At 36.6% G+C, this 13,689-nt stretch overlaps 1 protein-coding gene across 1 annotated transcript; it reads left to right on the forward strand.

Moving 5' to 3' along the window:
• Positions 1-1,176: 1,176 nt before the first annotated feature.
• On the forward strand, positions 1,177-13,238 carry LOC145009307 (uncharacterized). The gene is made up of 15 exons (XM_078968008.1): positions 1,177-1,605; positions 2,065-2,583; positions 2,681-3,865; positions 3,970-4,294; positions 4,384-4,639; positions 4,744-4,960; positions 5,074-5,408; positions 5,513-5,917; positions 6,026-7,187; positions 7,286-7,639; positions 7,789-8,026; positions 8,412-11,178; positions 11,357-12,115; positions 12,260-12,625; positions 12,780-13,238. Exons 1-15 carry the CDS (start codon positions 1,480-1,482, stop codon positions 12,865-12,867), a joined length of 9,102 nt encoding a protein of 3,033 aa, XP_078824134.1. The 5' UTR covers positions 1,177-1,479; the 3' UTR covers positions 12,868-13,238.
• Positions 13,239-13,689: the final 451 nt, after the last annotated feature.

The following is a 13,689-nucleotide window of genomic DNA, read 5'->3' on the forward strand; positions in this document are numbered from 1 at the left end:
GGGTAAGGCAGTAATGAGGGTCGATTTCCTGCGAAAGCTTTGTCTTTGGAAAATTGAGGGGGACGAAGAGAAGGAAAGGGAAGGCAGTTAAGCTTCTCTCTTCCTGTTCTGATAACAAGGTGCGATGCGGAAGGGAAAACCAGTTAAGCTAAGAGAGCAGCAACATCGGCACAGGTGGTGTGTTTGGCAGTGGAGCTCGGCGAGAAGAAAGGCAGGTGCGATGGGGGGTGTTCGGCGCTGTTGTTTGCTTGACAATCACAGGTTTCCTTTCGTCTCTCTTCTTTTTTACTTTGATTGTAGATCCATGGGGTTTAGTCAATAGATTTAGGTTAAGATGAGTGTTTTTTGATTGATTGTTGATAGAAATGGATAAATGGAATGGATGAGTGAGGCTAATCTTTTACAGGAAATCGATGGATGGATGTTTGTTTTGCTTGATAGAATCGATGGGGTGTAAATCATTAAGTTTAGGTTTGTGTTTTGGTTGCTTGAAATTGTCATGGAAAGAAGATGAAGCATTATATTTCTCATTTGCAGGTATACATGAAAAGAACAAGAATGCTCTTGTGTTCTTGGCTGGGAACGAATGCAGAAGGGAAGAATAAGGATATGTGTTGATTGTATTGGTTGATATGTGTTGATTATATTGGTTTATGAGTGAGAGAGAGAGAGAGAGAGAGAGAGAGAGAGAGAGAGAGAGAGAGAGAGAGAGAGAGAGAGAGAGAGAGAGAGAGAGAGATATTTTATTTTTGTTTTATTTTTAATTGTTCTTTAATTGTTGTAATAAAAGAAAAATAGAAAATAAAATAATAAGGGGCAAATCCGTCATTATAAAAAAGTTTATAGGAAATTGGACTAAAATCGTAACAAAACGAAACTATTGGACCATCATTGCAAGCCAAACCCGTTTTGGACCAAAGTTGCTAATTTTAACATACCACCTGAACCATTCTTGCAATTTTGTCTATACTATAAATCTTGTTAACAACTTGGATTATCTTCGTGTATACTATCCGAATTAAATATCTTAAATTTCCAACAACCCTTTAAAAAAGGGACCCCCATTGCTGCTTTATTGTCTTCCAATACGTGGAAAATGAAAGAACAGGGAGTGCATGAAATAAACAAAAGCTAAAGAAAAACGAGGAAAAGGATAAGACATATAGAAATGGAGAAATAGCATTATAGCGGAGACTTGAACTTGACTTCATTTTCGTAAAGCCGAGCGGTTTTTGTATCTTGATTCCTCTGCTTTTGTTTAAAATCCCGCAACTGTTGATTTGCCTTTAATGTACGGAGAAGCTTTGGAAAAGCAATCGTCGAATCTTGACACTGCTACTGAATCTCTACCCACGATCACTTCCTTAGACATTAAGATAATATTCTAAACGACAAAACAAGAACAAGAACATGAAAACCCAGTTTCATCTGATTCGAGTTTAGATCCTCACTTTGGTTTCTGATAATTCGTAGAAGGCGATGATGAAAGGGGGTTCTTTTGGGAAGAAAAAAGGATCTTCCCAGAGCCAAGATCACGACTTTGCACAGTTGATCTTTTCATGGTCTCTTGACGACATTCTCAATGACAACCTTTATGAACACCAGGTTTTTCTTTTACTTTTACACACTTGATCGTTTCTTTCTTTTTGCACTTCCTAAAGTATTTTCTTGTTTTGATTCTTCTTTAACTTCGTACGTAAACTCATTCTTGATCCTATGAAGCCTTTCATACATAATGCTTGTAACTTTCTTGCTTCTTATTTTTTTAAAACTGTAGTTCTTTCAGATTAGCCCTTTGTTCAGGAAACCATTGGTCTAATTTTTCAATCAGTCAACATCATGGACATCTTATCACAAAATTGAACTGAAACATTGGTCGATTCATATTTATAATTATGAAGTCTGTTATCGATTTCACGTATATATCCAAGAGTCACAGAGACCGCATAATTTTTTTGAAAACTTTATAACCCATTGACCTCAAAGTCAACTTTTTTTTTTCTCCCATTCTGGGCTGGATTGTTTATCATAACTCTTTCCTGTGACTCGATGCATGATTTGCAGGTGGAGAAAATACCACTAACATTCCAGTCTGAAGAACACTACTTTCGTTCTTTTGTGTATCCTTTGCTCGAGGAAACACGTACTGAACTGGCTTCAAGTGTAAATCTGATGGATAGAGCTCCACGTGGTGAAGTTTCTTCATTTAGGATGGCGAAAGGTAAAGAGAAGATGATGTATGATGTAACTGTTGGTAATTGGAGAAACAGTGAACGCCCAAAAGAATCTTATCGGACTTTACCTGGTGATCTGCTTATTTTAACAAATGGGGAACCCGGATCTGTTTTTGATTTGCAGAGTGTGGGTAGTACATGGGCTTTTTTATTAGTAAATAACACAGAGGATGATGATAGTGGTACACCCGTACAGTTTAAAGTCGCTGCATCACAAAAGATCGAACTTCATGATCGGATGTCTGTTATTTTCTTGATGAATATAACAACCCAGAAAAGAATCTGGAATTCATTGCACAAGCATGCGAATCTTGATATTATCAAAGAGATTCTTTACCCTGATTCAGTGGTAAGAACTTGTTTGAAGTTATACTCTTATGTAGTTGAACAGAATCTTCTTTTCTCAAGTCTTATAATCATTGTTTATCATGGATGTGCTGTTACAGGTTAACGAGAAGTGTGATATGTGTTCATTAGTTTGCAATAGTTCTCTCCAAAGATTCGATCAAAGTCTTGTATCTAAACTGAATGAATCCCAGAAAGCAGCTATTATGGCTTCGATTGGTAAAGTGGAATGTTGCCATAAATCCTCTGTGGAACAAATATGGGGACCCCCTGGAACAGGGAAAACGATGACAGTAAGTGTGATGCTCTTTATCTTCTTGCAAATGAAGTGCAGGACACTTACATGTGCTCCAACGAATGTTGCCACAGTAGCAGTAGCCTCACGTGTTCTAAGCTTGGTAAAGGAATCATCTAAAACTATAACTGCAAGTGGTGATTCGTTTTGTTCCATTGGAGATTTGCTCTTGTTTGGCAACAAGGAGAGGTTGAAAGTTGGAACAGAGATTGAAGAAATCTATCTGGATCATCGAATTGAGAGGCTTACAGAGTGCCTTGGATCTCTGTCTGGTTGGAAGCATTGTATAAAATCTATGATTGATTTACTTGAAGATTGTGTTTCTCAATATCATGTTTTTGTAGAAAATGAATCGTTCAAGGAAGAACAACTTACAGATGAAAACAAAAGTAAAACCAACAAAAGCATGAAAGTCAAATCATTCATGGAGTTTGTGCGAGAACGATTCAGTTCTTTTGTACAACCACTCAAAAGGTGCATTATCACATTCTGTACTCATATCCCAAGAAGTTTCATGAAGCAAGAAAATTTCCAAACTATGGTCTCTCTTTTGGATAATTTAAGCTCTTTGGAATCTTTGTTGTCTAAAAAGAATCTGGTTTCGGATGAACTTGAGCACCTTTTCGTTTCTAAACCTTTGGAAGATGATTTTGTCAACTCAGGACACATGTCATCGATCAATTCTGTCAGAATCATGTCCCTTTCTCTTTTAAAAACTCTGCAGACATCTCTTGGAGGACTCAAGCTTCCAAATGGTTCCAGAGATGCAATAACACGGTTTTGTTATGAAAGAGCTTCTCTTATATTCTGCACACCTTCTACTTCCTTTAAGCTGCAGAAATTCAAAATTGAACCTTTGAAGTTACTGGTTATAGATGAAGCTGCTCAGATGAAAGAGTCTGAAGCCATCATTCCCCTTCAAATTCCTGGAATGAGGCATGCTATTCTCATTGGAGATGAGTGCCAGTTACCTGCAACGGTTAAAAGCAGTGTAAGCCTATATTAATTTTTATATATATATTTGTCGAACTTTTGTCTTCTGTTCTTATTTTTACTTTTAAGTTATACTTAGATCGAATCAATGTTTGTGGACAGGTTTCTAGTGAATGTGGCTTGGGAAGAAGCTTATTTGAAAGATTGAGTTTATTGGGTCATTCTAAGCATCTACTGAATGTTCAATACAGAATGCATCCTACAATAAGTTCCTTCCCAAATAGGCAGTTTTATCAAAACAAAATTCTGGATGCAGAAAATGTGACATGTAAAAGCTATGGAAGGCAATATCTTTCAGGACCGATGTTTGGTTCGTATTCATTTATAAATATTGTTGGAGGAAGAGAAGAAGGGGATGATGTCGGGAGCAAAAGAAACATGGTTGAGGTGTCTATTGTGGTTAAGATAGTGCAGAAACTCTATGAAGGTATACTATTTTATCTAATCCTTTTCTTTTAAGATTTGTAACTATATGTTCAATGATTTCTTGAACACATCATAATTTCATGTTTATAGAATGGAAAAAGTCTAAGAAAAAGGTTAGCATTGGTGTTGTATCTCCTTATGCTGCACAAGTTGTATCGATTGAAGAGAAACTTCGTTACAAGTATGAGAAACGTGATGGATTTTCAGTAAGTGTAAAGTCAATCGATGGATTTCAGGGTGGAGAAGAAGATATCATTATTTTATCTACTGTAAGATCGAATAGCCATGGGAATGTCGGATTCACTTCTAGTCATCAAAGGACTAATGTTGCATTGACCAGAGCACGGTGGGATTCTTTGACTTTCTTAACTATCGATCTTTATAGATAGCTTTCCTTTTTTAGAACTACATCTAATAAATTTGTATGTCTTCTCTTCCATTTCTATCTAGGCATTGTCTCTGGATATTGGGAAACGAAAGAACCCTGGCTCGTAGTGACTCGATATGGAAAGATTTAGTGTTTGATGCAAGGAATCGTCGTTGTTTGTTTGATGCTGATGCTGATAAATGCTTGAAGAAGATAATAATAGATGTAAAGCAAGGGCTAGAACCTCTTAACGATATGGTTAAGGGGAATAGCTTACTTCTTAAACATGTCAAATGGAAGGTATTGTTAACTTGACTTCCATTTAGAACATGATTACTTTTTCCTTAAATATATTATTATGTATTATCATGTTTTTGTTCTTCATATACTTTTTTTGCAATTTATGCCATCAGATTCTCTTCAGCGATAATTTCAGAAAATCTTTTGGAAAACTGATGGATTCTCGCATGAAGAATGTATTTGTAGATTTTCTACAGAAACTCTCTGGTGGATGGCGTCCCAATGATGGAAACACAGACTTAAAGGTTTTGAAAATATATAAGGTTGAAGGGCTCCATGTTGTTTGCACAATTGATATCATCAAGGAGTTGAAGTACATACAGGTTTTAAGGATCTGGGATATACTACCTTTGAAGGAGATTCCAAAATTGAGAAAAGAACTTGACAGCATTTTTGCTACATACACAAATGATCATATGAATCGTTGCACAACGAAACATTTGGAGGGGTATGCTCATTTGCACTTTTCTAAATCTTTAAGTTGTCGTCTCATTATGCATGCTTAATTAGTTCCTTGGACTTCATGTTGTCATGTTGAATTTAACTTTTCAGGAACTTGGAAATTCCTAAGAGTTGGGCATCATCCCAAAATATCATCCAGTTGCATATGAAGTTCTACTCCTTAACACTTGGGATGGTGAACCATTTGCGTTTTGGTAGAGAAATTGATCTACCCATGCAACTCTCTGATGAACAGATGGATGCATTTTTATCTTCCAAAAGTTCATTCATAATTGGACGATTAGGAACTGGAAAAACCACTATCTTGACGATGAAGCTGTTACAAAATGAGCAGTCTTTTCATGCTATTTGTAAAGCAGAGAGCAGCCGAGTTAAAGATGCTGAAGTTGTTGATGATCATGAAGAAAGCAAACCGATTGTTTTGCGACAGCTTTTTGTGACAGTTGACCAAAAATCATGCTATATGGTGAAGCAACATGTTTCCCAACTTAAAAGGTGTGCAAATGCTTGTTTCTTTTACTTAGTTTATGTGTCTTTGATTCTTTATACATGGGGATCTTCTATGGTCTTTTTCTGACTTGCAAGCATTGATGTATATGGCAGTGTTCCATGTGATGGGAATTCATCAAGAGAGATTAATCTTGATGATGTGGATATAACATCAGAATCCGATGTGCCAGACACATTCATTGATGTCCCTGAGAAAAGATATCCTCTTGTGATAACATTTCATAAGTTTCTCATGATGTTGGATGGAACATTGGGTGATTCGTTCTTTGAAAGATTTCATGAAGCAAGAGAAGGCTCTCATGGTAACCATATAAGTTCAAGATCTGTTGCATTGCAAACTTTTATAAGATCAAGAAACGTTACATTTGACAGATTTTGTTCGCTTTACTGGCCCCACTTTGATTCAAATTTAAAAAAGAAGCTTGATCCTTCAAGAGTGTTCACCGAAATGGTTTATCATATAAAAGGAGGAGAAATTCCTGATGGAAAACTGACTTATGAAGGCTACTCTTTATTGTCTGAAGGTTGTGCATCCACTTTAACAAAACAAAAAAGAGAGAATGTTAACACCCTCTTTCAAACCTATGAAAAGATGAAAACTGAACGTAGGGAATTTGATTTGGGAGATTTAGTAAATGATCTTCATCATCGACTTAAAACCAAGAGTTATGAAGGTGACCAAATGGACTTTATTTACATTGATGAAGTGCAAGATCTTAGTATGAGGCAAATTTCTCTTTTCAAATATATTTGCCAAAATGTTGATGAAGGATTTAGTTTTGCGGGTGATATTGCGCAAAACATTGCAAGAGGGATTGATTTTAGGCTTGAAGATATACGATCTATGCTCTATACCGAGTTTTTAGGAACCCGAACATCTGGAAAACAAGAGAAAATTGATATGTTTGAGATCTTTCAACTGAAACAGAACTCCAGAACTCATGCTGGTGTGCTCAAATTAGCTCAGAGTGTCATTGACATTCTATACTGTTACTTTGCTCACTCAATTGACATTTTGGAGCCTGAGTCAACACTTTTTTATGGGGAGGCTCCTGTTTTGCTCAATTCTGGCAATGATAAAAACGCTATTGTGAAAATCATTGGTGGCACAAGAACAAGTAAAGGATTTGTTGGCTTTGGTGCTGAACAGGTGATATTGGTACGTGATAATTATGTGAAGGCTGAGATTTGTGAATATGTTGGAAAGCGTGCTCTTGTTTTGACCATAGAAGAGTGCAAGGGTCTTGAGTTTCAGGTCAGTATCTCTTATCATTTCTGTCACACACTTTAACATATCCTTTGTGATTTTGAATTTCTTTTTCTTCTTGATGTCTCACATCTTCTTATTTTTAGGATGTGTTGCTCTACAACTTTTTTGGGTCATCTCCTTTGAAAGACCAGTGGAGTGTTATATATGATTACATGAAGGAACAAGATTTGCTTACTGAGGACCTTCCTCACTCATTCCCGAGCTTCAAGGATTCAAGACATAATGTATTGTGTTCTGAATTGAAACAGTTGTATGTTGCTATAACTAGGACGAGGCAAAGGCTTTGGATATGTGAGAAGAATGAGGAGCTATCTAAGCCAATGTTTGATTACTGGAAAGGGAGGTGCCTTGTTAAAGTAAGGAAGCTGAATGATTCAGTAGCACGGGCAATGCAATGTGGAAGCAGCCCTCAGGAGTGGCTGGAGTGTGGTAAAAAGGTGGATGTTTATCAGTTATTGCTATGAGTTTCCTCTTTTTTTTTTTTTTTTTTTTTTTTTACAGTCTGAAAGGGTGCTAGTTTATGTTTGTGTGTCATCTTCTGTTACTTTAATTTGACATGCTTTGATTTCCTTCATATGTTTTTCAGCTTTTCTATGAGAATGTTTTTGTGATGGCTACAATGTGCTTCGAAAAAGCTGGAGATTCGATGTGGGAGACAATGGCCAAGGCTTCTGAACTCAGAGCATCTGCTGACCAGATGTGTGAAATAAATCCCGAAGCTGCTTCATGTCATCTTAGAGAAGCAGGTGAAATGTTCGAGTCCATTGGGAAACTGGAGCTAGCAGCTACTTGTTATTCTGATTTGGGAGACCATGAAAGAGCTGGTAACTTCTTTTCTCCATCATAAATGCCTGTCTAAAGTATTCAAGCACATGAAAAGATAAAACATAACCGTGTCCTTGTTTTATTGTTTATCAAATTTTACTCGTTGATAAAGTTATAAAGAACGTAAAAAGAGAGCATTTCAATTGATTTTTTCGGACAAAACTTGGATCTGAAATGTTGTTAATTGGCAAGTCTTTGATTATCTAAACTTTATGATTAGAATAACAATGATAACCAGAAAAACTTAGTATCTAGGTTTTAGCTATCGTCATTAGATCAACAAAAAGGATGTAATTCGGCTATAAAGTCTAGCAATATTATTTTAGTTTGTTGCATTTCTCTATGTTGTAAATTTCTATCATCTAATTCTAACATTTTGTACAGGAAAATTTTATTTGGATAAGTGTGGGGACATTAATGCAGCAGCAGAGTGTTTCTTGTTAGCAGGATGTTATAGTGATGCAGCAGAAGCTTATGCCAAGGGAGATCAGTTTTCTAACTGTCTGTCAGTTTGCAGAAAAGGGGAACTTTTTGATACAGGTTTCCAGTGTATAGAATATTGGAAAGAGCATGTTCATGTTCGAAGTAAAGAAATAGAACAAATCGAGCAAGATTTTCTGGAGAGTTGTGCTCTTAGTTACTACGAGCGCAAAGACAGTAACTCCATGATGAAATTTGTCAGAGCTTTTTCTTGTATGGAATCAAAACGTGTTTTCTTGAGGTGGTTAGGCTGCCTTAAAGATCTTTTGCTGTTGGAAGAAGAGTCAGGACATTTTCTGGATGCTGCTGAGCTTGCAGGGTCATGGGGTGATGTTCTGAAAGAGGCTGGTCTTTTGGAGAAGGCTGCTCATTTTAAGGAAGCAACATTGCTCATACTTTGTTATGTGTTCTCTAACTCCTTATGGGGAACTGGAAACACAGGTTGGCCATTGATCCCATTTGCTCAGAAGAAATCACTTTGTAAGAAAGCAAAGTTACTTGCAAAAATGGATTCGGATACATTTTTTAGTTTTGTTTGTAGTGAGGTTAAAGTACTCTCTAATCACCAGAGCTGCTTGTCTGAGCTGAAGAAGCATTTACATGCTTCCCAGCAACACAAGAGTCTGAGGGGAGTATTCTTATCGATTAGAAAGATTTTGGATGCTCATCTCCAGTTGAATATTTTAAAGTATGACTGGGAGGATGTGTTACCAACTGATATTAGTAAGTATGTAGAGGACAAGATCTCTCAGAATCAAGTTTCTGTTAGAACTCTGGTTTTTTATTTTAATCTCTGGAAGAACAACGTACTGGATATCTTCCAGAGTCTTGGAGGACTTGAGAATGCAGAACCAAATGAGCATGAAGGTCATATTGATTTCTGTTTAAATTATTTTGGTGTGAGGAAACAATATGTTAAAGGAAACATTGTTTACTTGTTAGTCAACAAGGATTTTGATTGGGTAAGAAATGTTAGTGATAACAAGGGGTTTCATAGGGATGGAGAAATTCTAATTTTAGATGGCAAGCAGTTGGGGCTTGCTATTCGGTCATATTGGCAGTCAGTTTTACTTTCAGTGGGTGTAAAGGTGCTTGAAACTCTTCAATCTCTCTATAATTTGACTCTAAACGGTTCTTCATTTCACCAAAGCACATCTCTTCTTCACATTTTTGAGGTGTCCAAGTTTCTTTTAGATTGTCAAGATCTTAACCTCACAGTTGATGATATGAAGATTTTGCAAGTTTTTCTTGGAAGCTCTATGATATATTTTGACTATGTGTTTCCGTTAGACTGGCGAAAATCAGTCTCTAGGAACTTGATTGCCTTAAGGGAGAGTGATCTTTCAATGAACTTGCTGGAGGAAGTTATTCTTCAGCACCTCAACATTGAAAGTGACCTCACCTATTGGACAACTGGGAGAGTGATGATGATATGTCTTAGTTCCAAAAAATCTGTTGCAGTTAAGGAGAAGATTATTAGGGATCTTCAATGGAATCCCTTATGGAAGTCATTTGCTGAGAAATTTACGGAAGATGGCTTCAATGAGGTTTATGTTGCTCTAACACTCCAGAATGCTCTGGAAGATACTTATAGAGCTTACTGGTGGTTTCCTGGTTACATGTCACCTCACAGTTTTGTGTATCTCATGGATCGTCTTCTTTTCATGGCATCTTTCTCGTTAGGAGTCTTTTTCACTACAAAATCTTCTTTTGTTGAATGGTATACTCATTTTCACATGATGTCTACTCCAGATTTAAAACAGATATTTTCGAAGGATATCGCACACTTTCTTGTTGGAATAGTTCAGCACATTCTCTACAAGAAAGAGGAAACCATATCATGGATTGGACGATCTAACATTGTTGCCACTTATTACCATCCACTGATAGCATTGAAGTTGGTTATGATAGTCTCTTTAATTTCTTTGCAATTATCAGATTGTTCCCAAGTAGTATTTGATTTGCTGTTGGGGTGGAACAACATTGCTTATTTGCTTCCCAAGAAGTTTGTAGGTGATCTTATAAGGAGAAGGAACGGTTGTAACTTGAATTTAAATCCAGATATGGTTGCAGAAGCATTTGCAAGCATAGAAGATCCTCTTCTAATTGTGAGTTCGGGAAATGCAACTCCAAGAGTTCATGCTCCATGTGCAATATTTGTGGACCTTAAGAGACCTAGAGAAGAGATCATGAGTGTATTGTTCCCAGGTGAAACTACACTTCATCCCCAGAAAGACAAAGCTACAATGATAACTGAGGCGAATCATGTTGAGGAAACTAGCGATGAACATAGCAATGTTGACCATTCACTGGTGGAATTGGAGGTAGAAAGTCAAAGCAGCAACGGTAACACTCAGGATTCAGGAAACAAAACAAGGATGGGAAATAGCAGCAGAAGGAAGAAGAGTAAAAAAAACAGAGGTAGCAACACTCAAAATACATTAGCTACTGTTTTTTTGGATGAACAACCTTGTGCCAGAGAAAGTACCACTCAACCTGAAGCAAAAAACTCATGGGATGACCTTACAACTCTACTTGAAAGAAACAACTCATGGGGTGACCTTACAACTTCACCTGAAGCAAAAAACTCATGGGATGACCTTACAACTCTACAGGAAGGAAACAACTCATGTGGTGACCTGAAGCAGGCTTCTTATGCATCTAATATGAGGTTAGACTTGCAATATTGTAAAATGCTAAGTTGTCTATTAATGTTTAAACTAGAATATATATATATATATATATATATATATATATATATATATATATATATATTGAAATAGTATTTCCTTGCATTCTTTTGACTCATTTATATACATGCATATGGATGTGTGGATTATCATATGCAGTCGACCCAAAGTGGAGCTTCCAGATTCTACTAGTGGAATAAGAACTGGTGTCCAAACAACTGTGGAGAGGCTGCAAAGTAACAAGAGAATGGTAGATGCTTTCTCTAGCCAGTCTGTCATTGGTCAGGAATGGAAGGATGTTAAAAAGGTGGGTTCAGAGGAGAAATGTGTGGAGGAAGCTGATGATCAACACAGCATTAATGTTGGTCAATTACTGCTGGAATCGGTGTTAGAAAACAAAACCAATGATGATAGCACTCAGAATGCGGAAATCAAGAAAGGGAATGGAAAGAACAAGGGGAAGCGGATTAAGAAGAACAAAGGTAGCAATAGTTTAGGTACATTTACTACTGGTGATGTACATATCAATGATCTTTCACCGGTGGAATTGATGCTAGAAAAACAAACTAGCAATGAGAAGTCGAAGGATGTTGAATTTAAGGAAGGGAAGGGTAAGAACATGGAGAAATGGATTACAAAGAACAAAGTTAGCAATAGTGTAAATACAGTTAATGGTGATGGCAATTGCAATGATCATCCACTGATGCTAGAAAAACAAACCAGCAGTGAGAACACTCAGGATGCAGAAATCAAGAAAGGGAAGGTGAAGAGTAAATTGAAGAAAGGCAGCAACAGTCTAACTACATTTACCACTGTTCTTGTGGATGGACAACACTGTGCTGGAAAAGATACAACTCTACAGGAAGCAAACATCACATTCAATGACCTGAAACAACCTTCTTTTGCATTCGAAACAAGGTTAGACTTCAAATGTTGTAGATTTTCAAGTGGTTTATTGTTATTTTGACCCTTCTAAACTAAGTATTTAGTCTGCTTGTATTTGTTTGCCTTATTTTATACAATTATACATACATACATGAGTGTCTGGACTTTCATTTTCAGTCAACCCGAAGCAGATCTTTTAATTTCTAAGAGTGGTGAAACTACTGTGCAAACATTTGTGGAGAAGATGCAAAGTAGCAGGCCAATGGCAGATGGTTTCTTTAGCTATGTGGGTTCAGAGAGCAGCAACATAACCAAGGCTCTTCAGGTGGAGAATCATGTGGAGGAAACTGAGCATGATGAACTCAGCATTGGTGATCATTCACCTCTGGAATTGTGGTTAGAAAGCCAAAGCACCAATGATACAACTCAGGATATGGAAAACAAGAAAAGGAAGGGAAAATATGTTATTGAAGAAGATACAACTATGTGTGAAGAAAATAGTGCATACAACGACCAGGAGCCTTCTTCTCCTTTTGATAGGAGGTTAGTGATAACTCTTATATATCAATGTTATTTACATATAATTAAAGAAAAATGCTGGTTAATACATGTTTTTAGTTTATATTTTACTAGTTTTGTTAACCTTTGGTTGTTTAATATGGAAACTTTTTGCACTTTGTTGTTATGTATGTTGCAGGATAAATACATTGGACACAGTGAAATGCGGTAGCTTTCTAGGTTTAGCAGTAGCATTCTTGGGAATTTGCATGTGGAGGAAAACTTGATTAAATGGTAATGATGCTTCTTAAGGTATTTCGCAAACTTCATATATATAAGTAAAAAACGAAGAAAGAGAATTAGAGAAAAGAGACCTCATTCTCCTCTCTAGGAACTTCTCTAGGAACTGAAGGGGTGCTTTGCATATGATAAAATGGCATCAGGTGCATTCAAGCCAAAGGAAGAGCAGAGAATTTGATTATCAACTTCATCAAATCACTTCTTTCCTGGTTTGATTTTTATGTTTTCATGTATATGAAGCATAGTTTGATTTAGATATTTTGATTTGACAATGATAACTAATTTCCACTAGCTACTTGGCCTAAGTTGTATGGGCACTATAAGTTTTACGAATGTGCATGTGCTTAGTCTTGTCTCACTTATGCCTCATTCCCGAGTCTCATTTAAGGAGGGAAGGGGAGGTAAGTGGAAGGAATCGGGGGAAAGGCTGATAAAATCTTGTTCCCGAGTTTTTTTTTTTTTTGGATGATTTGGAAAGAAAAGAAGAGAAGATAAGGGAAGATCTTCCCTCCTAATCTTCCTCCCAAATTGGAGAGAAGTCGATCTTATCCTCATCCTTTTTTTTTGCTTTCTAATTTTACATAAATATCCCTCATATTACTATATAAATGAACCATATAAACTAGAAAACAAATCATGTAATCAAGATTCTGCACAACTTTCAAGCTGTTCAACCATGTCTTCATTCTTCGTCCTTGTAGCTTATAAATAAATGTTTCCACCTTTTTAGTTTTAACTAGTTCTTATTCGTCCGGTGTAATAAAAAAATATTGATTTTATTTTCTTTTATAACATCATACTTTCAATGT

The sequence above is a fragment of the Lactuca saligna genome, chromosome 8, assembly GCF_052625555.1.
Source record: "Lactuca saligna cultivar CGN05327 chromosome 8, ASM5262555v1, whole genome shotgun sequence".
NCBI lineage: Eukaryota > Viridiplantae > Streptophyta > Magnoliopsida > Asterales > Asteraceae > Lactuca > Lactuca saligna.

Excerpts from the sequence above, each read along its gene's own strand:
- LOC145009307 (XM_078968008.1), top strand. The coding sequence starts at position 1,480 with ATGATGAAAGGGGGTTCTTTTGGGAAGAAAAAAGGATCTTCCCAGAGC. Across the intron at positions 4,961-5,073 it reads TTAAACATGTCAAATGGAAG|ATTCTCTTCAGCGATAATTT; the intron begins GTATTGTTAACT and ends TTATGCCATCAG. Across the intron at positions 5,918-6,025 it reads CATGTTTCCCAACTTAAAAG|TGTTCCATGTGATGGGAATT; the intron begins GTGTGCAAATGC and ends TGTATATGGCAG.